This window comes from Pristiophorus japonicus, chromosome 7 (assembly GCF_044704955.1).
Source record: "Pristiophorus japonicus isolate sPriJap1 chromosome 7, sPriJap1.hap1, whole genome shotgun sequence".
Lineage (NCBI taxonomy): Eukaryota > Metazoa > Chordata > Chondrichthyes > Pristiophoridae > Pristiophorus > Pristiophorus japonicus.
In genome coordinates, this window is record NC_091983.1 from 51,487,134 (window position 1) to 51,511,681 (window position 24,548).

Sequence of the window (24,548 nt, forward strand, 5' to 3'; positions counted from 1 at the left end):
AAGTAAACATTTGTCCCTTAGAGGCTGAGACAGGAGAAATTATGGGGAATAAGGAAATGGCAGAAATGCTAAACATTCCCTCTTCTCTCTACCCCCTTCCCTCTTCTCTCTACCCCCTTCCCTCTTCTCTCTACCCCCCTTCCCTCTTCTCTCCACCCCCGCCCCTCTTCTCTCCCCCCCGCCCCTCTTCTCTCCCCCCCGCCCCTCTTCTCTCCCCCCCGCCCCTCTTCTCTCCCCCCCGCCCCTCTTCTCTCCCCCCCGCCCCTCTTCTCTCCCCCCCGCCCCTCTTCTCTCCCCCCCGCCCCTCTTCTCTCCCCCCCGCCCCTCTTCTCTCCCCCCCGCCCCTCTTCTCTCCCCCCCGCCCCTCTTCTCTCCCCCCCGCCCCTCTTCTCTCCCCCCCGCCCCTCTTCTCTCCCCCCCGCCCCTCTTCTCTCCCCCCCGCCCCTCTTCTCTCCCCCCCGCCCCTCTTCTCTCCCCCCCGCCCCTCTTCTCTCCCCCCCGCCCCTCTTCTCTCCCCCCCCCGCCCCTCTTCTCTCCCCCCCCCGCCCCTCTTCTCTCCCCCCCCGCCCCTCTTCTCTCCCCCCCCGCCCCTCTTCTCTCCCCCCCCGCCCCTCTTCTCTCCCCCCCCCCCGCCCCTCTTCTCTCCCCCCCCCCCGCCCCTCTTCTCTCCCCCCCCCAGCCCCTCTTCTCTCCCCCCCCCCGCCCCTCTTCTCTCCCCCCCCCCGCCCCTCTTCTCTCCCCCCCCCCCCCCCGGCCCCTCTTCTCCCCCCCCCCCCCCCCCCCCGGCCCCTCTTCTCCCCCCCCCCCCCCCCCCCCCCGGCCCCTCTTCTCCCCCCCATCCCCCCCGCCCCCACTCTTCTCTCCTTCTCTCGCCCCCACGCCACGCCATGCTACCCCACCCCCCCTTGCTGTCAGAAACAGAGAGAGAGAGACACACACTGGGGGCGGGGGAGGGGTGTGGCCATCCCAGCACGCTGTTGGAGGGCTCCCAGTGCTGCAGTCGGTGAGTAGAAATAATTTTTTATTTATTGATTTTTTAAAAATTTATATTTTATTAATTTTTTTTGATTGATTTATTTATCCTTTATTATTGATGATGGCTCTTTGTTTGTAAAAGTGACGTGTTTCATGTTTGTAAACTTCCCTCCTCCCCCCCCCCCAATCTTTCGTTCCCTACACCTGATTTATAAGTGCAGGCAAGGTTTTACTGAGCGTACAAAAATCTACACTTACTCCATTCTAAGTTAGTTTGGAGTAAGTTTTCGCTGCCTAAACTTGCAAAACAGGCGTAAGTGGTTGAAAAAAAAATCTGTTCTAAAATGAAACTATTCTAACAGACTAGAACTGGAGCAAACTAAATGCCGAGAATTGCAATTTCTAAGGTGCTCCATTCTAAACTAGTTGCTCCAAAAAAATAGCAGCAACTCAGGCTGAAACTTGTAGATGGCACACAGTGCTCTGGTGGTGGAAGAAAGATCCCCACTTCTGACTTAATGATGGGTGGAAGGCCATTGATGAGGCAGCTGAAGGGGTTGCACCTACAGCACTACCCTGAGGAACTCCTGCCGTGATGTCCTGGAGCTGAGATGATTGACCTCCAACAACCACAACCATCTTCCTTTGTGCGAGGTATTACTCCAGCGGAGAGTTTTCCCCCTGATTCCCATTGACCTCAAGTTTATTCGGGCTCCTTGATGCCACACTTGGTCAAATGCTGCCTTGATGCAGTCACTCTCTCCTCACCTCTGGAATTTAGCTCTTTTGTTCATGTTTGGACCAAGGCTGTAATAAGTTCTGGAGCTGAGTAGTCCTGGCAGAACCCAAACTGAGCATCGGTAAGCAGGTTATTAGTGAGTAAGTGCTGCTTAATTTGCTGTCGGCGACGCCTTCCATCACTTTATTGTTTGAGAGTAGGCAGTAATTGGCTGGATTAGATTTGTCCTGCTCTTTGTGGACAGGACATGCTTTGTTGCATACTTAAGAAAGAAAGACTTGCATTTATATTGCGCCTTTCACGACCACCGGACATCTCAAAGTGCTGTAGTGTCAATGAATTACTTTTGGAGTATAGTCACTGTTGCAGTGTGGGATACTTAGCCAGTGATGTAGCTGTACTGGAGCAGCTTTGCTGGAAGCGAGGCTAGTTCTGGAAAGTTAGTCTTCAGCACCACAGTCGGGATGTTGTCATGGCCCATAGCCTTTGCTGTATCCAGTGCACTCAGTCGTTTCTTGATATCACGTGGAGTGAATCAAATTGGCTGAAGACTGGCTTCTGTGATGGTGGGGATCTTGGGAGGAGGTAGAGATGGGACCTTGGGAGGAGGCAGAGATGGATCCTCCACTTGGCACTTTTGGCTGAAGATGGGATTTGAACCCACAACTTTCTGACCCAGAGGAGAGAGTGCTACCACTGAGCTATAGCTGACACCTTGTAAATCACAATGGCTTAAAGTACAGCGAAGGTAGAGCTGTGACCCTTCAAACCACAAGCTCTAATTGTTATAAGTAAATACAGCCTGACATCAATCAGAGTTTACAGAAGTAAAATATTGCGGGTGCTGGAAATCTGAAGTAAAAACAGAAAATGCTGGAAATACTCAGCAAATGCATGGCAGATGAAGTATAATGTGGATAAATGTGAGGTTATCCACTTTGGTGGTAAAAACAGAGAGACAGATTATTATCTGAATGGTGACAGATTAGGAAAAGGGGAGGTGCAACGAGACCTGGGTGTCATGGTACATCAGTCATTGATGGTTGGCATGCAGGTACAGCAGGCGGTTAAGAAAGCAAATGGCATGTTGGCCTTCATAGCGAGGGGATTTGAGTACAGGGGCAGGGAGGTGTTACTACAGTTGGGCAGGGCCTTGGTGAGGCCACACCTGGAGTATTGTGTACAGTTTTGGTCTCCTAACTTGAGGAAGGACGTTCTGCTATTGAGGGAGTGCTGCGAAGGTTCACCAGACTGATTCCCGGGATGGCGGGACTGACGTATCAAGAAAGACTGGATCAACTGGGCTTGTATTCACTGGAGTTCAGAAGAATAAGAGGGGATCTCATAGAAACATCTAAAATTCTGACTGGACTGGACAGGTTAGATGCAGGAAGAATGTTCTCGATGTTGGGGAAGTCCAGAACCGGGGTCACAGTCGAAGGATAAGGGGTAAGGCATTTAGGACCGAGATGAGGAGAAACTTCTTCACCCAGAGAGTGGTGAACCTGTGGAATTCTCTACCACAGAAAGTTGCTGAGGCCAATTCACTAAATATATTCAAAAAGGAGTTAGATGAAGTCCTTACTACTAGGGGGATCAAGGGGTATGGCGAGAAAGCAAGAATGGGGTACTGAAGTTGCATGTTGAGCCATGAACTCATTGAATGGCGGTGCAGGCTTGAAGGGCCGAATGGCCTACTCCTGCACCTATTTTCTATGTTTTTATGTCAGGTAGCATTTGTGGAGAGAGAAACAGAGTTAAGATTTCAGGTCAATGTTCTGATGGTCAATCAGTTTAATTGTTAACTGAGGGTGAAGGGTAAATTTATGCCTTTAGGTCAGAAAAAGAACAGTATGAAATAACTGCCTTTCTTCTTTTCAAAAGCATTAAAAGAAAATTTGGCATTTTGAACTGTGACATTTCTGAAATGAAATGGGCTCACTGAAAACTTTTGGTGTGTGTAATAATATATATTTGAAAATATATAACCACTATCTGCTAAGTTAGCAATGCTGATTTATTCTGCATTTGGTCAGTTAGATATTTAATCCAATAAAAAACGGATTATCTGGTAATTTACCCAGAGAGTGGTTAGAATATGTAATTTGCTGCCACAGGAATAGTTGAGATGAATAGCTTAGATGCATTTAAAGGAAATCTTGATAAGTACACGAGGGAGAAAGGAATAGCAATATATGCTGATGAAGTAGGATGATTCTAGTGTCAACCATAACTCACTGGGCAGCACTCCAGCCTCTGAGTCAGAAGGTTGTGGGTTCAAGTCCCACTCCGGAGACTTGAGCACAAAAATCTAGTCTGACACTCCCAGTGCAGTACTGAGGGAGTGCTGCACCACCAGAGACGCTGTCTTTTGGATGAGACATTAAACTGAAGCCCAATCTGCTCTCCGGTGGACATAAAAGATCTCATAGCACTATTCGAAGAGCAGGGGCGTTATCCTCAGTGTCCTGGCCAATATTTATCCCTCAATCAACGTAACTTTTTATTTAAAAAGAAAATTATCTGGTCATTATCACATTGCTATTTATAGTAGCTTGCTGTGTGCAATGTGACTGCACTGTTCCTACATTACAATAGCGACTACACTTCAAAGGTACTTCATTGGCTGTAAAACGCTCTGGGACATCTTGAGGGCATGAAAGGCGCTTTAGCGATTCAAGTCTTTTCTTTTTCTATGTCATTATCCCATTGCTGTTGGTGAGATGTTGCTGTGTGCAAATTGGCTGCTATTTTTGTCTACATTACAATAGTGACTGCACTTGAAAATACTTCACTTTTTGGAACATCCTGAGGATGTGAAAGATACTACATAAATGCAAACAACCAGAAACCATCACAAAGTCAGCTGTGATGGGCCAAATGGGTTGTTTCTCTGCTGTAACTGCATTGGTCGGCACTTTTGCACCAACTTCTTTTGGTTATTTTTTGAGCTATTGATTATATAAGGGTCAAAATTTAATTTCTAACAGTGCATAAACAGCACGTAAATAAATCACAAAACTTAGTCCTTATACTGTGTTTGTTTCAGAAATTCTGTAATAAAGTTCCTTCACATAGGCCCCAGCTGGAATTGGGGGAGGCGGGTCCTGGGACCTGTCGGCTTTGGACAAGGTGAGCAATACATGCAAAGTGTCTGCCACACCTGACTCCATGATAAGTCAACTCAAATATAAACGGTGGGAAAAGCTACCAATCACTAACCCGTAGCCAGGTGGCAACACCACAGGTGATCCTCTGAAATTATGTAACAAGTTTTGTGCTCCATTCAATATCATTTCTGATCATTGCAGGAAATTGGAAATTTAGTGCACAAGTTACTTTTTCACCCAGAAGAATATGTATCCAGTTACTGCTAGTATTGGGGATTGGAGGAAGAGAAGCCGCCATTAACCCATTTAATGGTTTACAAATGTCCTATTCCTATTCCTATTCTTCTGGAGTTAATGTGCAAGTTCTGTTTCACATCGCAATTTTGCTGTGAAAATATATTTTTGGTTCAAGTTGTGCCAAATGCAAGATTGTAAATTTTATCTTGTGTCGCATTCTTAATCGATACACGTTTACCCATTTGAGAGCTTCTGCTAAATCGTTGAAAATTGCATTGTTTTTCTCTGAATTTTTCATGGCATTCTGCAGAAATTGTGCATCTCATCTGCAAGTTCGGAAGAATTCTAATAAACCAGGTAGAGCTCTTGAAAATGGGTTCTCAGTTTACAGCCACAAAGATCCTATTGACATAGCTGATTTGACTGGATTGGAAAGGAGAGCCAAAGAGGGTTTGTTAACATGGATGTTACTGATCTTTTAGAGATGCTTCAAATTGAAGTGACAGCAAGGATTTTTTGTATTAGAAATTGCATAGAATGAGATCTATTACCAGAGTTTATCGTCAGTGAATATTCTTCAATGTTATGAAATAAGAATCCTCACAAAAAGATTAACAATCAATTCAAAAAGTATATATGACAACACAAAAAATAAAAAATTTTTAAAGCAAAATTGTTTGTTGCTGTTGTGTAGTCATAGTTTTTCCAATTCCATTTGTAGGGTCCATGCTACCATTTTCTATGAGAGTCCTTCATGCAGAACTTCCACAGTACTTGGGGAAACCACAGGAATCACTGGATAGGCTGCACAGCATGAAAGTAATTTGCCTAAAGGTAGGAACTTGTGATCTAAAAATGTACTGTGTTGGTCCAATTGAATCATACTTCTAAGAAATGTAGTCTGCTCACTAAGGTTTGCCATTGCAGAAAAGTCCTAGGAGGATCCTGTTGCATTGTATGGTATGGCAAAAAAGTTTTATTGGAATCATTTATTTTTCGATTTGTGTAGTCATACATGAAATAGCCATACGTGAAAATATATTCAGAGGTGGAAACAATTTGCATATTTAGATGGCTGTTGTCAGGTTCCCAAAGGGAACTTCTTGTATTCTGTGGCATCATTGCTCGTTGATCCCGCTCCAGAGACTCGAGCACAAAAATCTAGGCTGACACTCCAGTGCAATACTGAGGGAGTGCTGCATTGTCAGTGGTGCTATCTTTCAGATGAGACGTTAAACTGAGGCCCCGTCTGCCCCCTCAGGTGGATATAAAAGATCCCATGGCATTATTTCAAAGAAGAGCAGGAGAGTTATCCTTGGGTGTCCTGGCCAATATTTATCCCTCCATCAATATAACAAAAACAGATTATCTGGTCATTGTCTCATTGCTGTTTGTGGGAGCTTGCTGTGTGCAAATTGGCTGCTGCATTTCCCCAATTCAAAAGTGACTACACTCCAAAAGTACTTCATTGGCTGTAAAGCGCTTTGAGACGTAAGGTGGTCGTGATCGATGCTATATAAATGTAAGTCGTTTTCTTTTATTGCATCGCCACACACATTCTTAAGTTTTTAAAAGTTTGAATCTATTTTTGTTTGTGCTTTTCTCTTTTTAGTCATGGCTGTTCTTGGCAAAGTGAGTCGACAATCTCTCCAGTGCAACTTTTAAGCTAACATTTAGTTTGAGAGCAGACCAAATTGATTGGCTCTTCCTCACTACACCCCACCCACCCACATAAATTCCATTTAGGGGAAGTGCCTCGTCTTCCTTGGCATCTTTCCAGGGGTCAGTTAAGGAAATTTATCATGTGAGGAAATCACAGGTATGAAAGTCCTACCACTCCATAGTATATTGCATTAGTAAAGTAACTTGTGATCACCATTGCATTGGCCAATGTACTTAAAATGTCATTGCTCTGTGTTAAGAAAGATGGTTTTGAGGATCAAAAATCAGTTTGTAGGGGGACTATCTTCATGGAGCAGAAATGCAATATCACCAGTGAGTTGTGAAAATGCATTTAATTGTGTAAATATTACAGATGTATGATGGGGAGAGCAATCTGTTGACCATTTAGCAATTCTTTCCCCAAACTTGTCACGGTTACATTGTCTAGGTGGAACATAACATAAGAATGAGGAGCAGGCCATATGGCCCTTCGAGCCTGCTGTACCATTCAATAAGATTGTGGCTGATCTTTGACCTCAACACTTTCCCACCAGTATCCATATCCCATGATTTTCCTCGAGTCCAAAAATCTATTCATCTCAGCCTTGAAATATACTCAATGACTGAGCATCCACAGCACTTTGGGGCAGAGAATTCCAAAGATTCACAACCTTCTGGGTGAAGAAATTCCTCCTCTTCTCAGTCTTAAATGGCCACCCCTTATCCGTAGGCAGTATATAGCTTTCTTTTACCTTGCTTTAGAACATGTAAGCTATTCACTCCACTGTGTTTATCAACTAGTTAAGTGATCAAACTAGCCATCTGAAGTAATGAACGTTCACTGCATTTGTTGAACCACTGAAGTTTTGGCATTGTTAAACATTTCATACGGATATGAGGTCGTAAAGAAGGCCCAGAGCAGTTGTGATTTAGTGAATAAGTGGGTTAGTGGTAATTTGTGATGTCAAACAGATCTGAAAGCTAAATGGCTCATACAGCCCAACATTATAGATGATTTATTTTCATATAAATGACCACTATTTAGTACTTTATTTTTTTAATTTACCATTTTTCAAGTTTCACTTGAAATTTGCATAAATCCTTATATGGTAATGTATTGGATGTCCATATAATGACATTCTGATGCCCAGTGAACAAATTTTACAGATGCCTATATTTCATCTTGGAGCAAGGTTTGATGAGTGTGGGAGTTGGAGATGGTGGCGACGGACATTTATGGTCTTTTTGAAATTGAGAAAACTGGAATCTCTCTTTGGTTTCCATCTTTCATTTACTAACTCACAAACAGCACAGCACAGGCGCTTGCTGTGTAGGGAATTGTTAGACGACCAATTTGTGAGTGTGTTGGAATTTCAATGTACTGTGCCATTATGCTCTCCACAAACAGAATGACTACCAGTCTGTTAGCATTTGTGAGCTGGTAGTTTTTCCTGAAAATTAAATCCATCCTTTGAGTAAATTATGCTGAATTGTGTATGGGACATTATTTCAATTTTTAACAAAAATGTAAGTTATGAAATACACTTGCTTATTTCGCTTCTAAAATAACTATTTTTTAATCATGGTCAGTACCCACCACCACAAATATCTAATAAGAAATTGTACAGCAAGCTACTCTTAATTCAAAATTGTTTAGTTCAAATGGTCTGATATTTCAAAATGTTTAAATACTTAAAATCACACGTTGCTGGTATGTTGCTTAATTTACTTTATTGGATAATTCAAATTGTTTAGCACTGAAATTACTGAATTATCCCAAGTACATTATATACTATTGGATCAAGATCCTGACCGCAATTGGCTGAAAAGCACATTACGAAATTTAGTTAAGTAGCCTATGAGATGTCTTCTGCAGATGTTTTGATTGTAGTAGGCCACTGAGTATTGTCCATTGACATTGTAAAATATGGACTACAGTTTGAGCATTCTTGTTTCTCACTTCTTTAAAATTAATTAGACTATGGGTATAATAAAAATCGTTTTCACTGAAATTCTCAGGTTCTAATTTGTATATTATTGCCCCTTGGGTCACATACATTACATCAAGTGTGCAGTTAATGTATTCAGACGTTGCTTTTGGCTATTATAACAATCTGGCTTGCTGCTTTTGCCCCAAAATGCAGCATTTGCATTTGATGACACAATGACATAAGAACATAAATAGGAGCAGGAGTAGGCCATCTGGCCCCTCGAGCCTGTTCTGCCATTCGATAAGATCATGGCTGATCTGATCTTGGCCTCAACTCCACTTCCCTGCCCTCTCCCCATAACCCTTGACGCCCTTATCGATCAAACATCTATCTCCACCTTAAATATTTTCAATGCCCAGCCTCCACAGCTCTCTGAGGTAGAGAATTCCAAAGATTCACGACCCTATGAGAGAAGAAATTCTTCCTCACTTCCGTTTTAAATGGGCGACCCCTTATTCTGAAACTATGCCCCCTAGTTCTAGATTCCCCCATGAGGGGAAACATTCTCTCTACATCTACCCTGTCAAGTCCCCTCAGAATCTTATACATTTCAATAAGATCACCTCTCAGTCTTCTAAACTCCAATGAGTATAGGCCCAACTTGCTCAACCTTCATTCATCTGACAACCCTTTCATCTCAGTGAATCTTCTCCTGAACTGACAAACCTTAAATAAACGTTTATGCCATTCTGGATGTATTTTTTTTTTACAATAGTGGATTAAACATGTTAAATCTTTTCTCATTTTCATTTTTTTTTTAAATTCTCAATACTTCGGAGTATTTTTTGTATAATGCACTGTCCTAAGTGTAGCAAGCTCAATTATTTTATCTTCATTTGGTTGCTTATTTTCCTTCCTGTGAAAACTTATCATGGGGCTTCTTTTTATTTTCATAGTTGGTAATTTCATAAAACAGGGAGGCTTGAAAATTTATTTTACTTGAGTTTTAAATTTTCAAAATTAATAATGTATTTTTGAACATTCATTCTTTTTATCTGACTTGTATCCTTTGATGTGTAGTTAAGTTCACAGTATAATTTTTCATTAGCACCATGCTGGGATATATACCAAATTCTGTTTGGAGAGAAACCATCTGGCAATGCTTTTGTTGCTTTGAATATTTTAATGAATGTGTAATTTTGCACCTTCTAGATTTTAAAACTGATTTACCTTTTCTGCAGGTTCATGATAATCTGGAAAAAGGACTAGCTGAAGACGGAAGTATGATCAGCATATCCTCTGAGAACAGACAAGGTGTGAATTTTCTTAATACAGTGTTTTCTTATTAAAGACTAATAGTTTTCATAGGTAACTATAATGTTGCACAAATAACACCACTTTAGAGCAGTTTAAATAGGAGAGCAGCCACACAGTAAACTAAATATTTTCAGAGGTGCTGTGAATTGTTTACCCTTCAGCATCCCGCTTAATTTTAGCTTTTAATTAGGTTGTAAATTTGGGGAGTGTTTGAAAAATGGTGTTCTTTTAGAAAGAAAATTGTTAATGTATATAAAAGTAATTTAAAGAAACTACACTTAGTAAAATTATTATACAGGGAATGCTGCATTGCTGAAAACTGCAAAAGCCGAATGAATATAGCTAACTCCAATGCATGTTGAAGGCTTTCCTGTCGCTTGTCAATAAAGCCTGTAATTGTACATCAATCTTTAGCTTAACTTACAAACATCCCACAGCTGCATGGAACAGATAACTCAGACTGGCTAAAATTTGACAGAGCCTTGTGCATATCTGTGAAGTACTCGATACACACAGTTTAGCCAATTATGCAGCTAGGGAAACTGGCAGAACAGAGAAGCATGACTATAGGTCTGAACGCAGTTGATCTGACTTCATGGCATACCTGATAATTGTTTATCCCCATTATTTGCATATGATTTGCGTTGCTTGAGTTAGAATATTTAAAATTCATTAACATGATGATATTGGGCATGTTTTCACTATTTTATCATATTAAAGGAGCAGTATTCCCCTGGTGGAATTTGTTAGTGGTAGAATTGTTAATATTCTACTCGTTGCAGCCTTTAGAATTAAACTCTATTCTAATGATGTGAAGATCATAGAGCAGGGTCATACACACTGCTTCTAATCTGAGTCAAATCGATTGGGGAGGTGCTGAGTCGAGGATCCAGCAGTAGAGGTGTGGGAGAAAGAGCTAGTTCCAGTGACTGGCTACAGGGGTAATTGCATCACTAAATGAGCTGGGTGGGAGTCCACCCTCTTGGATACAGAGGTTGCATACAAGAAACTGGATAAAAATTACATCAAGGGAAACATTTGCTTCTTTCTCTTCCCCTCTCATCCAAATGCTATAATAGACCAGATATAATCGATTTGGGTAGGTCCAATTTGGTATAAACAAATGCTCACTATATCTGAGGCACCTCGTGGTTTTCAAACAGCCTACCTACCCTTACGAGGATTAAAAAAACCTTTGATCACATTCAAAAATACTTCACTGCTGTCAATAACTGTCAGCATCTGTCAACCACATCATTAATTTGGCCAATGAAATCTAATCAAAAGGCAGAATGTAGAAACAAGATATCTTCCAACTTTCTGAACTCACACTTCGGCCAGATTTTTGCGGGGGGCAGCGGGCACAATCGGTGGTGGGTCGGGTTAGAAAGTGTTTTTTCAATTTGACAGCGGGTTGGGACCCCACCACCAACCCACTGCCACTCGCCTTTCCCACTGTTAGGTTTGTCGACGCTGAGCAGACCCAACAGGCAGCAGTGGGGGACCCAATTAAATTAATACATTTATGATGCATCATATGGCAGTATAAAGGGCACCTATGTTGATGGAATAGCTGGCAGGTGCCCTTTATACTGTCTAACCTTGGTCCTCAGAATCCGACCTCGATCAGCCCCAACACCAGCAGCACGACAACAACACCAACCGTCTCTGCACTCATCTGATGCTACACAGGACATCACCCAAACACATTGCTGCCCGGGAGGCCAGGGATGGCCTCCTCATGGTCAAATTTACCTCACTTGATGCTGTACACCCAGGCTGCCACATGATGCATCATAAAGCATCCCTATAATGTCCACGCCATTCCTTTCACACTTAGCACCATTGCAGGAGCTACCGTTATGTCTCACCATTCACTGCAACTCATTAAGCCACTTTCAAAGGTTGACACAAATCTGTCCAAGAACACAAAGTGTTGAAAGTAAAGGTTTCAATGTTTGACAGCACATTAACAGAAACTTTACATGAACATTGGATAAAACACCTAAGTGGCTACCAATGTGTGTTGATAGTTGGTATGATTGCACAAGGGTGAGGGGTGGCTAGTGAGATGGGGATGGGATGTTAGATAGAGGAGGGATTGGTGGAGGTCAAGGTACATTAGTGTGAATAATCTGCAGGAGTAGAGTAGGGAAGGCAGAGTGATAAGAGGCACAGCAGGATGAGGTTGAGTGTGGTTTTGTACTAAAGTTTTGTGATCTAAGATCGTTGAAAGGTTTGCGGCACTGCATCCAGGTCCTCCTGACCACATCCCTGCTTGTGCCCTCCTCTGCAAAGTGGAATCAGGCTGTTTAGGTCTCCTGGAGAGGTCACTTCCGTCCATGGAAAGAGACAAGAATCTCCACGTGTGCTGTGACTCTCTCCCTAAGCATATGCAGGGAGTCATGGGAGAGCCTGGGTGCAGCCTTGTGCATCTGTGCAGTCATTGTCAGTGTTTTCAGCACCTCAATGCTGTAGAATGCTAACAGTACACCCATGAAGATAAATTTGGCTCAGTGTCAAATTTTGTTTTATAACACTCCTGTGAACAGCCTTGGGACATTTTACTGTGTTAAAGGCACTATATAAATGCAAGGTGGTGGCATTATTGTCTTAAATATGTGTTTATATATAAACTGTGTTGCGCTATTCGCAGCCCAGCTTGATCTTGCTTGGTTTGTCACCGATCAAAGCAGAAATTCTGGCTGAATGCCCTCCTTTCTGAAGTCAATCATCACTGAAGCCGAGATCAGCTAAACCAGCAGAGAAAGGATTTAACATGGGAATTTACTTGGGATTTAGATTGGGCTATGCTCTGGATAAAATCACAAACATCCATGGAGCAGAAGTCTCATATTGGAATTTTGTTATCACCAATTGTAATGATTAATCGATCCCTGCCAAAACCAGAACTCGTATTTATCTATGTGATTGCTTTCACCTCACTAATAATGGTCAGTAAATGTTCAGTTGTATTGCCCCACTGAGCTGCTACCTCTAATTGGCCCAGGAAACGCACTGGGCGGGCTTAACAAGCCCCATGGATGGAAAGTCATTTCAGAGCGGGATGGAGCTAGCAGTGGGGTCAGGACCCGCCACCGACATCACCCGCCGTGGACCCACCAAGATGAGCAAAATCCAGGCCTTTAATTTTCTGTTCTTTTTATATCCCTCCTTTTTTAGTGGGACAAGGGCAGGTGAGCCGAGTCAGATTATCAAGATTTGGGCTGGAGAGATAGAATGTTATAACACAAAGGGCCAGCAGAATATGGACTTGAGCAAGTGTGCAGAGGCAACAGAATGTGAACTCTGTGAATAAGATGGAGATGGAGGAAATTCTCATTTTTGTCTCAGAAAATGTTACTGTTTGCCTTAGAAACTCTGCATTTCTGAAACACAATCTGTTCCTTTTATTGTCACAAACAAATTAGTAGTACTGTCTGTACCTCCAATCATAGACATTCTGTTATTTCAGCATGAGAAATTCTTTCCCAAGTTTAGGCTATAATTAGAGGTACAGTACTATTGATCTGGGCAATACAACTGAACATTTACTGACCATTATTAGTGAGGTGAAAGCAATCACATAGATAAATACGAGTTCTGGTTTTGGCAGGGATCGATTAATCATTACAATTGGTGATAACAAAATTCCAATATGAGATTTCTGCTCCATGGATGTTTGTGATTTTATCCAGTGCATAGCCCAATCTAAATCCCAAGTAAATTCCCATGTTAAATCCTTTCTCTGCTGGTTTAGCTGATCTCGGCTTCAGTGATGATTGACTTCAGAAAGGAGGGCATTCAGCCAGAATTTCTGCTTTGATCGGTGACAAACCAAGCAAGATCAAGCTGGGCTGCGAATAGCGCAACACAGTTTATATATAAACACATATTTAAGACAATAATGCCACCACCTTGCATTTATATAGTGCCTTTAACACAGTAAAATGTCCCAAGGCTGTTCACAGGAGTGTTATAAAACAAAATTTGACACTGAGCCACAAAAGGAGATATTAGGACAAGTAACCAAAAGTTGGTCAAAGAGGTAAGTTTTAAGGAACATCTTAAAGGAGGAGAGGTTTAGGGAGGGGATACCAGAGCTTATATTGACGACTTGGAAGAAGGGACTGGGTGTAACGTAGCCAAGTTTGCTGACGATACAAAATGGGAGGAAAAGCATTGTGTGAGGAGGACACAAAAAATCTGCAAAAGAACATAAACAGGGCTAAGTGAGTGGGCAAAAATTTGATGGAGTATAATTTTGGAAAGTGTGAGGTCATGCACTTTGGCAGAAAAAAATCACAGAGCAAGTTATTATTTAAATAGAGAAAGATTGCAAAGTGCTGCAGTACAGCGGGACCTGGGGTACGAAACACAAAAGGATGGTATGCAGGTACAGCAAGTGATCAGGAAGGCCAATGGTATCTTGGTCTTTATTGCAAAGGGGACGGAGTATAAAAGCAGGGAAGTCTTGCTACAGCTACATAAGGTATTGGTGAGACCATACCTGGAATACTGCGTGCAGTTTTGGTTTCCATATTTACGAAAGGATATACTTGCTTTGGAGGCAGTTCAGAGAAGGTTCACTAGGTTGATTCCGGGGATAAGGGAGTTGACTTATTAGGAAAGGTTGAGTAGGTTGGGTCTCTACCCATTGGAATTCAGAAGAATGAGAGGTGATTTTATTGAAACATATAAGATTATGAGGGGCTTGACAAGGTGGATGTAGAGAGGATGTTTCCACTGATGGAGGGGGTGGGGGCGGTGACTAGAACTAGAGGGTATGATCTTAGAATAAGGGGCCGCCCATTTAAAACTGAAATGAGGAGAAATGTCTTTTCTCAGAGGGTTGTAAATCTGTGGAATTCGCTGCCTCAGAGCTGTGGAAGCTGGGACATTGAATAAATTTAAGACAGAAATAGACAGTTTCTTAAATGATAAGGGGTTATGGGGAGCGGGCAGGGAAGTGGAGCTGAGTCCATGATCAGATCAGCCAATGTCTTATTGAATGGCGGAGTAGGCTCGAGGGACCATATGGTCAGTGAAACCATTCCCTCTAAGCTACGTGGCCGCACATCTCTGCTGGTCCTGCACAGCCCGGGACTGGTTTTTTCAAGTTAAAGAAACTGTCAGTGGGCCACGCAGCCCCTTAAAGCGGCCGCACACCCCAAAAAAAATTACGGGGAACATTGGTCAACAAGCATGATTATGCATAAATAAAGGTGATTTTGGCGACGTATCCTCAGAGTATGAGGTTATCAGAGACTAACTGATGCTTGTAGAACTTTTCGGAAGTGGAGGGAAAAAAATGAAATTTCTGTTTAATAAATGAAAGGGATACGAAGAGTTCTTCCATCAAGAATGCCACCTTTGATTTGGCTGGATGGGCCGTTGGCATTGTGGCTGCATGTTCCTGACCCAATACATCTTGACTCCCAGCCATGGACAAGTGGTGATATAGACAAGCAACACTGTGGTTACTATGGGGCCGAAATTCACCACCACCTGAAACAGGTCGCACCTACCGCTTTTCACCACCATGGTGGATGAGATGGCCTCTTGTGCGAAATTCAACTCTGTCGTTTTTTTTTGAAAATTTAACTTTTAAATTTTTTTCGAGCGGTTCCGGTCATAATGTGGACGGAAGTGGGGCAGAGAGCAGAAGATGAATCACGAAAGGGATGGAAGTGGAGGCAGACGGAGTCTCAGCTGCTGTCAGTCATCAGCTTAGCGCTGATGACTTCATGACGCTTGTGCATCGCCATGTCTCTCCCCTTCAGTTAAAGGGGAGAGCTACTGCGAGCTCTGCGATTATTTTAGTTAAGTCCACTGGGCCACCAGGGAGGGTTTCAGCCAGGCTGTCTGTTGGGGACATAATTGTCCGGCCAATCTGGCAGTCGGCCGACGAAAAATAAAATGGCGGCCACGGCAGTGCGCCCTCTCCTTGAATAGCTGCCACACAGCCATGTTGCACACACTGCAAAAACAGCGTACCGACACAAAAAACTGTTGGGGACAACGCAAGACGGCTCGAAAAAATTTTCCCCTGAATTTAGCTTGAGGTGCGGGAGATCGGTGGTGTGTGCTTTGATGACGCACTTAGGGGGCGTCGGCAGCAGCGGGCGGAAGTGGGGACCATCGTAAAAAGCACCTAGGAGAATTTCGCGAGCGGCGGCCATTCGACTCCAAATTGGCTGCCACTCAACTCTGCCGCATGGTCGCCGCTTTCCAGCCATAAGAGGCATTTTCGGGAGGCTGAATTTCGGACCTTAGGGGTTTGATAGACCGGTAATTTTGGAATGAATATCCTCTGGAGATACAAAATTAATAGATTCCTAACATTTTGTAACTGCAGCACTCTGCATTGTACACAAGATATTTCACAAAAAGTAGCTCTTATTTATCTTGTGTTGCCAATATAAATTTCAAGAGTGTTACAAAATTTCAGTACCAGAGTAACAGTAAATGCCCATTTCATAGATTTGGCATTTTTATTCATCAAATAATGTATGATTTACAGAGGTAAACTGCCTGTACAGGATTGCTTTTATAAAAAGGAAGACTTGGATTTTATTTGTGACTTATATTTCCCAAACATCATGTAGAATTGAATTCAGTTGAAGTGCAGTAACTGTTACGCAGGCAAACATGGCTACAATTTTGTACATTGATTTGGTTCTGTAAAACAAATTCTTTGCACTAAACTACTGACATAACTTGGCATGGCAGAAAATTTATTTGGGATTAGCAATAGAAAATTAGGATTTCTCCATGCAGGCTTGTACAATATCTAATTTATTACTTGCGATATTTTTAACTTTTAAATTTTGCTGAATAGAAAAGTATAAAACCAAATTGTAAACATTTACACATGTTGCTGCATTGCAGAGACACTGATGTATGTATCCATAGTTTTAATAACAGCAGACCTTCAGTAACTTCAGTTTCTTTTAAGTTTTTTGTGATTGGAGAATACAGTTAATTATTACACCTTACAAGCACATTTCATTAGTAAAGCAATGCTTAAAAATTAGATGCAAGATAATGCATGATACCTCGGAGCTTGGTTCCTGCTTGAGTTACTTGCAGTAAGCTGCACCTAACCTAAAATATACTGCAGAAAAGTAGCTACAGACATCTAGCAACGTAGAGATTAATTCCTAGAGTTACCTACAGAAATGGATTGAAACAATTAACCATTAAAACAATTCTCATTGTGTGTGGTGGGTGGTGTGGGTGAAAATAATGTCTTTAAATCAAAAAGCACAACAGTAGTGTACGTTGATGTACACGGGGGAGACACTCGGGAGAATTGCTAATGTCATTTGAAACAGTAACAGGTTTGATTTGCTGAATTATTGGTAACTGTTTGTTTTGATCAGTGTATACCTGCATCATTAAACCTGGTTCTGATTGTTTCATGTATAACTATGGAAATCGTTTTTAGCTTAATGCATAATTATTGTCTTCTGATTTTAAATTTTAATGTCTTCTTAATTTCTTTCATTCTGCCATTGTCACACTCTGTTTTGGATATATGGTGCAAGGCAGGATATAATTTCATAGAAGGATAAGCTGTTTTGACTTTTGTATGAATTTCACATTCTGTGTCTTCAAATGTTGATCTGTTGAGAGGGGTCCAAGAATTCTGCTTTTGAAGATAAATGTTGGAGGATTGGTTCCTGACGGACAGGATTGGTTCTTAGCAAAGCCAAGTGATTAGGATGTGTTGTATGGGATCAAAAGTGAATATAACCAAACAAGGTGTCAGCACCTAGAAGCAATTAAATTGGCCGAACCATTAAATCCAAATTAATTACACAATGATTTTTGACCTGGATGGGAATATGCTTATCCTTGGTTGTTTTTCTTTACAGCTTCCCAAATAGCTCAGGAAATTTATGTATTGAGTAGCTAAGCAGTACACATTAGAAAAGTATCAAGTTTGTGCTGAGTTAGCTGATCGCAGCTGTGGGTAGCAGTAGAGGGACTACACTGTCTTTGGTGTCCCTGGATTAGGGAGAGGAAATCAGTGAATGTTCCCATTACTGATCACTAATCCGGTGAGCCCTGCTGTAAATGCTTATGTGAACATTGGGAAAGGACAGGATTGGGTTTGGCTGTGATGGCCCTCACAATCAAATAGTCTACTGACACTTGCACTCTGGGCTCATGCATCAATATTGTCACTTGGGTGAGGTACCATAGAGTGATGGGTACCCCAGCAGGGAGTCAGTGCTTTCAGTTGAGAAAGGAAGGGTGAACGCTGATGAGAAAAAAAGGTCAGCTCTCCTTGTGATGACCCCACAGTTCAATAGCTCCTTGATGCTTGCTGTCCATTCTCCCACAAGAAGAATGGCCACTTGGCTTGTAGCCATACTGAGAGTCAGTGCTTCACCAGTATGAGTCACTCTCTAAGACCAATGGGAAAAATATAAGGAAAAATTGGAGAAGGATTAAGAGGGGGATGTAATTCATGGTTTTATGACTCACTTGATGTATAAATAGGCAAGTATACCCAGCAAGTATACAATTTTTGTAAGAAAGCCATACAGCAGCTATCCTTGAGGCTATAGTTATATTAGTATGGCATAGATAAGCTGTGAAAGTTTAATTATTTATCAGGGCCATTCGTGTCAGTGTTAACACTGTGACCGAAGAATGTGATGTGGTGCAGCATATTGGTCTTGTATAGATTTATGTTATTTATTTCTACTTTGCTTTTATAATATATTCTGAAATGTAGTACATTACCTTATTGCAATAGAATTTTTTTTTAAATCTTGTATGATTTTCATTTTGTGGTGGAGGTATGGCAGAATTTCCATCATTTATATTCTCTTGTCTAAGCATATATTTTACATGTACACAAAAGGCCACAAACAAGATATTAACATCAGATTTTATAAATCTGTTTGTAACCCTATTGTTGCTTTGCAGGAGCAACACATGGACAATATATTTTTTTCCTGGGAAATAATAATGATAGAATATTTGTCAATTAATCTAATCCATAGGCAGTGCTAACTGGTAGTTGAATCAATGAAGCCAGTAACAGAAAGCAATTATTTGTGTACCATATCTTCATGAGATGCTCCTGTTTCTTGCAGCTTCTATGCAGTTGTGGAGGTCACGTCTGGGGCGTGTGATGTACTCCATGGCAAACTGCCTGCTGATGATGAAGGTACGTGGGTGGCTGTGAACTGCAGAATTACCGTATATACTTGATAATCTGAGCACTTCTATGGACAATGCACCAGTTTAATCAATTCCTGTAAATGTGTATCAGAGGAGGTAGAAGAAACCGAGTGTGTGTAGTTGATTTAAACCATACGCACTGGATAAAATCAAGATAAGCTATTTTTGCCTAAAAACAGTTGTGTGCAGACATATGTAACTTGTTCTGAGATCCAAAGCAACATCCAGTTCTAGAAATATTAATTTATTATTTCTAATAAAGCATGTCCCAAATAACCAGTACACATGACATACTGCAGTGGATGCTCAAAAGATGAATAAACCAGTATTGATGTGAAAATTGCCTTTCTTTACCAGACACGTGCTTGTGCAATTGATCATTGCAGTGTTCGTAACATTTACAACAAAAATGTAATATTTGAGGGGGTAAACCGTGGGAAGGATATAGTAACACTTGCAATTCAAATATCTTCTAAAGCCTTGAACTTTGTGATTTTACCATGCTAATTATGATATCTAGCCTCCTTGATTATATTTAAAATTCTGCTTTATTCCTACCTATACATTAGGATGCACATATTTATGGGCTACTGTTTACCATTTTAAAAATAACCAGAAGATATAAATTTATTAAAACAGATAAGCAAACAATATTAATTAATTAGACAAAGTAACTCATCTGTCCAGGGAACTCAAATCATTTTAATTTACCACAGCAACAAATACGGAAATTTTAAGAATGGTATCTGAGAACCCAATCAGTCCAATTAATAGGTCAAAAGGAAAGGTTATCGAAAATGCCTCTTTTAAACATGCCAGGTATTTCCTATTAGAAATACTACACATGTGTGCCAGGACACCAGCTGCGGTATTCTGCATGAAAAAGCAGAATAAATTTATATAGGTCAATTTATTAGAGTGCAGAACATCGCCCTCTGCTGACTCGAAGCATTACAATCATCACTATCAACTGTCAATTCAATTGGACCTTTTTTAATCCTAATTTACTTCTGATCCTAAAATCGGAGTGCCATTTCCATTCTAATTGATTTAATTTGGAACAATTCAAGATGTTAAAATGTTCTCTAATGACATAAAATGGGTTAAAATACTACAACTATCTTTATTAATTCCTCTATTGAAATGCAGCAAAACCTTTTCATATTTCAGCTAGTTGTGAATTGGAATTTTATTATTCCCATTAGCACAATGACACGTGGCTTGTCCTGACCATTAAGTAATCCCATTAATCACCGTGGGGCTGAATTCGCAGCCTCGCTGGGCACGTACGAGGCGCCTGTAGGGGCCCCACAAGTTCCGGGTTTAGACACGCACTGCGCATGCGCCTAAACCTGCAATCCTCTCGACAGATCGTACGAATCTAACAGAAATGGACATTTGCTGGCGGAGAGTTGGGCTATTTACCCAACTTCTGCCCAGTGAATGCCCGTGACATTCTTACGACTGATTAAAAAGCAGGCGTGAGACCTGCTTTAATTAGCGTAAAACTTTTAAAGGACATAAATAAACATTTTCAATAATTTAAAAACCTGTGAAATAAGGTACGTTTATTTTTAGATCCTTTAAAATATATATTTTTTTAATTTTAAATTTAATTTTTGTTCTAAATTAATTAAATTCCATTTTGATTAATTTTAAATGTTTTAAAAATAAATATATTTTAAGTGTTTGTGTATTTTTGGGGTATTCCCATTCATACTTATGGTGATTCCGTACATACAGAACTCACCACAAGCATGAATGGGAATACCCCTACTTTGATTGGTTGGGCTGGCCCACGTAATCACAGGGACGCTTGCGAAATGCCTATGTTCCTGAGATACATGGGCCCCTACGCAGCCCCACGTGTAGAGGCCCAGGACCGCAAGTCTCCAGATCTCCCGGACCACCAGGTAAGTTTGTTAGGTTTTTTTCCAGATTGGAGGCATCCGCCCACGGGAAGCCTCCGACTGCAATTTCTGCACCAGATTTATTTTACAGTATTTTGAACCAATTTCTAAGACTCTTGCCAATATAGAAGCAGCATCGTGGTCCTGCCTCATTTATTATCGTGTTTATTTTGCACCTTATCATCTCTCCTGATGCAGAGTAACAGTTCTACAGACACTATCTTCCCTCTAGATTCTTTCTCAAGTGACCGTTCGTCTTCTGTAAATCGAAGCAGTCGGTGTTCACAGCCTATTTGACTGTGAGAGCATCAGAGCCAGATCTGATCTAATTTTCACCAGATATCAACACATATTTACTTTCAAATAGGAGTCACTAGAGAATGATCAGTGAGAATGATGGATAATTTTCATACCTGTTCCTTCCCCGTCAAACCCAACCACCCATTTGGCGATCCATCCTGAGATCTTTCTGCTCTTGGCTGAGGTCACTGCAGAGTGTCTTTGCCCACGATGTTTCTGCATTTGTCTGAACTGTGTCATTTTTGGGAAAGTGACTTGGGTAAAAATGCATAGTAATGTATTTGTACAAAGGAGGACCTTTGGCACCATGTATGCAGACATGAGAAATTTGATGGCAGCTCCCTTGTTTGGTGCAGCTGTATAGTATCAGGAAGATTTAGAGGTTGAATTTTAATTTTAAAGAATTTTAATTTTAAGAATATTGTTGGGAGGTCGAAAAGCAGCAATTTTAAGTCTTTCTATAATTTAATAAACTAACGGGTGTAAGTACCCTTATGAAATTTCTGATTGGACTAGTTTCTGGAGCTTGTAGATGTGCAATATTTTACTTTACATAAAGTTCATTGAGTGTATCTTCCTCGTGTAGCTTTGCCCATAAATTGATTACAGTCATGAAGACAGGTAATCTTTGAAGCTGAAACAGATTTGCCATCTGTAGAGAAGTTGGAACACAATGTGAAGGTGAATAATTTCAGTTCTCCTGATGGCTCAGATATTTATGTAAGTAGCTGAACAATACTCATCAGGAGGGTCGCAGGGTTGATCCTAGTTTGTGGTGGGGTGGGGCAGTGAGAGAGGTGCCGCAATTGTCCTCCGCACTTTTCGATGAAAGAGGAAAAACTGTGGCCCCATATTTGAATACTGGTCTGGAGGATGAGTTCAGGGAATGCATTCAAGACCATTTTCTAGAACAATACGTCGTGGAACCAACAAGAGAACAGGCTATTATAAACCTTGTATTGTGAAATGAGATAGGATTAATTAGTAAACTTATAGTAAAGGATCCTCTGGGGAAGAAAGATCATAATATGATAGAATTTCCATTGAGTTTAAGAGTGACATACTTAAATCTGAAACAAAATAAAGCCAATTACATGGGTATGGGGGGTGAGTTGGCAAAGCTAGATTGAGAAATAAGATTCAAAGCTATGACAGCAGATGAACAGTGGCAAACATTTCTAAAAATATTCCCAAATTCTCAACTAATGTACATTGCATTGAGAAATAAAAATGGGAAAAGTGATCCATCCATGGCTAACAAAAGATAGTATCCGATTAAAAGAAGAGGCTGATAATATTGCAAAGAATAGTAGTAAGCCTGAGAATTGGGAGAGCTTCAGAAAACGGAAACGGCTGACCTGGAAAGGGCGTGGGAGTTGGGACTAGGTGAAGTGCTCTTGCAGAGAGCCGGCTGGATTTGACAAGCCGAATGGCCTACTTCTGTGCTGTAACCATTCTATGACCCAAAATTTGATAAAAGTGGGAGTAAATTAGCAATAAATAAACAAAAAAAAATGCTTCTACAAGTATGTAAAAAGGAAGAGAGTAGAAAAGTATGCGTAACGTCCCTTAGAAGCTGAGACAGGGGAAATTATAATGGAAAATAAGGAAATGGCAGAGACTTTAAACAAATATTTTAAGAACATAACATAAGAAATAGGAGCAGGAGTAGGCCATACGGCCCTTGAGCCTGCTCTGCCATTCAATAAGATCATGGCTGATCTGATCATGGACTCGGCTCCACTTCCCTGCCCGCTCCCCATAATCACTTATCCCCTTATTGATTTAAGAAACCGTCTATTTCTGTCTTAAATTTATTCAGTGTCCTAGCTTCCACAGCTCTCTGAGCCAGCGAATTCCACAGATTCACAACCCTCATAGAAGAAATGTTTCCTCATATCTGTTTTAAATCTGCGGCCCCTTAATCTAAGATCGTGCCCTCTAGTTCAAGTCTTCCCCGTCATTGGAAACATCCTCTCTGCATCCACCCTGTCAAGCTCCCTTATAATCTTATACATCTCCCATTCTTCTGAATTCCAATGAGTATAGGCCCAACCTACTCAACCTTTCCTCATAAGTCAACCCCCTCATCCCTGGAATCAACCTAGTGAACCTTCTCTGAACTGCCTCCAAAGCAAGTACATCCTTTTGTAAATATGGAAACCAAAACTGCACGCAATATTCCAGGTGTGGCCTCACCAATACCTTTTATAGCTGCAGTAAGACTTCCCTGCTTTTATACTCCATCCCCTTTGCAATAAAGGCCAAGATACCATTGGCCTTCCTGATCACTTACTGCACACTATCCTTTTGTGTTTCATGCACAAGTACCCCCAGGTCCTGCTGTACTGCAGCACTTTGCAATCTTTCTCCATTTAAATAATAACTTGCTCTTTGATATTTTTTTCTGCCAAAGTGCATGACTTCACACTTTCCAACAATTTACTCCATCTGCCAAATTTTTGCCCACTCACTTAGCCTGTCTATGTCCTTTTGCAGATTTTTTGTGTCCTCCTCACTCATTGCTTTTCCTCCCATCTTTATATTGTCAGCAAACTTGGCTACGTTACACTCAGTCCCTTCTTCCAAGTCGTTAATAAAGATTGTAAATAGTTGAAGTCTCAGCACTGATCCCTACGGCACCCCACTAGTTACTGGTTGCCAACCAGAGAATAAACCATTCATCCCGACTCTGTTCTCTGTTAGTTAGCTAATCCTCTATTCATGCTTAATATATTACCCCCAACCCCGTGAACTTTTATCTTGCGCAGTAACCTTTTATGTGGCACCTTGCCAAATGCCTTCAGGAAGTCCAAATACACCACATCCACCGGTTCCCCTTTTATCCACCTTGTTCGTTACGTCCTCAAAGAGCTCCAGCAAATTTGTCAAACATGACTTCCCCTTCATAAATCCATACTGACTCTTGCCTGACCGAATTTTGTATCAGTCTTCGCAGTAGAAAACAAAGAGCATACCAAAAATAGTGGGGAACCAAGGGAATAATGAGAGTGAGGTACTTAAAGTAATTAAGATCAGTAAAGATAAAGTACTTGAGAAACTAATAGGACTAAAAGCCGACAAATCCTCTGGACCTGATGGCCTACATCCTAGGGTTCTAAAAGCTGCAGTCTAAAGAGATAGTGAATGCATTGGTTGTGATCTT

The 24,548-nt window shown here is 41.3% G+C and overlaps 2 protein-coding genes across 3 annotated transcripts in view; both read left to right on the top strand.

Annotated features, from left to right (window-relative positions):
- Positions 1–24,548, top strand: part of rps7 (ribosomal protein S7) — a 439,982-nt gene that overhangs the window by 280,361 nt on the left and 135,073 nt on the right. The gene's annotated exons all lie outside the window — the stretch shown is intronic.
- Positions 1–24,548, top strand: part of trappc12 (trafficking protein particle complex subunit 12) — a 110,258-nt gene that overhangs the window by 56,684 nt on the left and 29,026 nt on the right. For both annotated transcript variants that reach the window (XM_070884942.1, XM_070884943.1), the window contains 3 exons: positions 5,783–5,895; positions 9,896–9,968; positions 19,085–19,158. In XM_070884942.1, the coding sequence (XP_070741043.1) occupies positions 5,783–5,895; positions 9,896–9,968; positions 19,085–19,158 (260 nt within the window). The remainder of the gene's footprint in view (positions 1–5,782; positions 5,896–9,895; positions 9,969–19,084; positions 19,159–24,548) is intronic.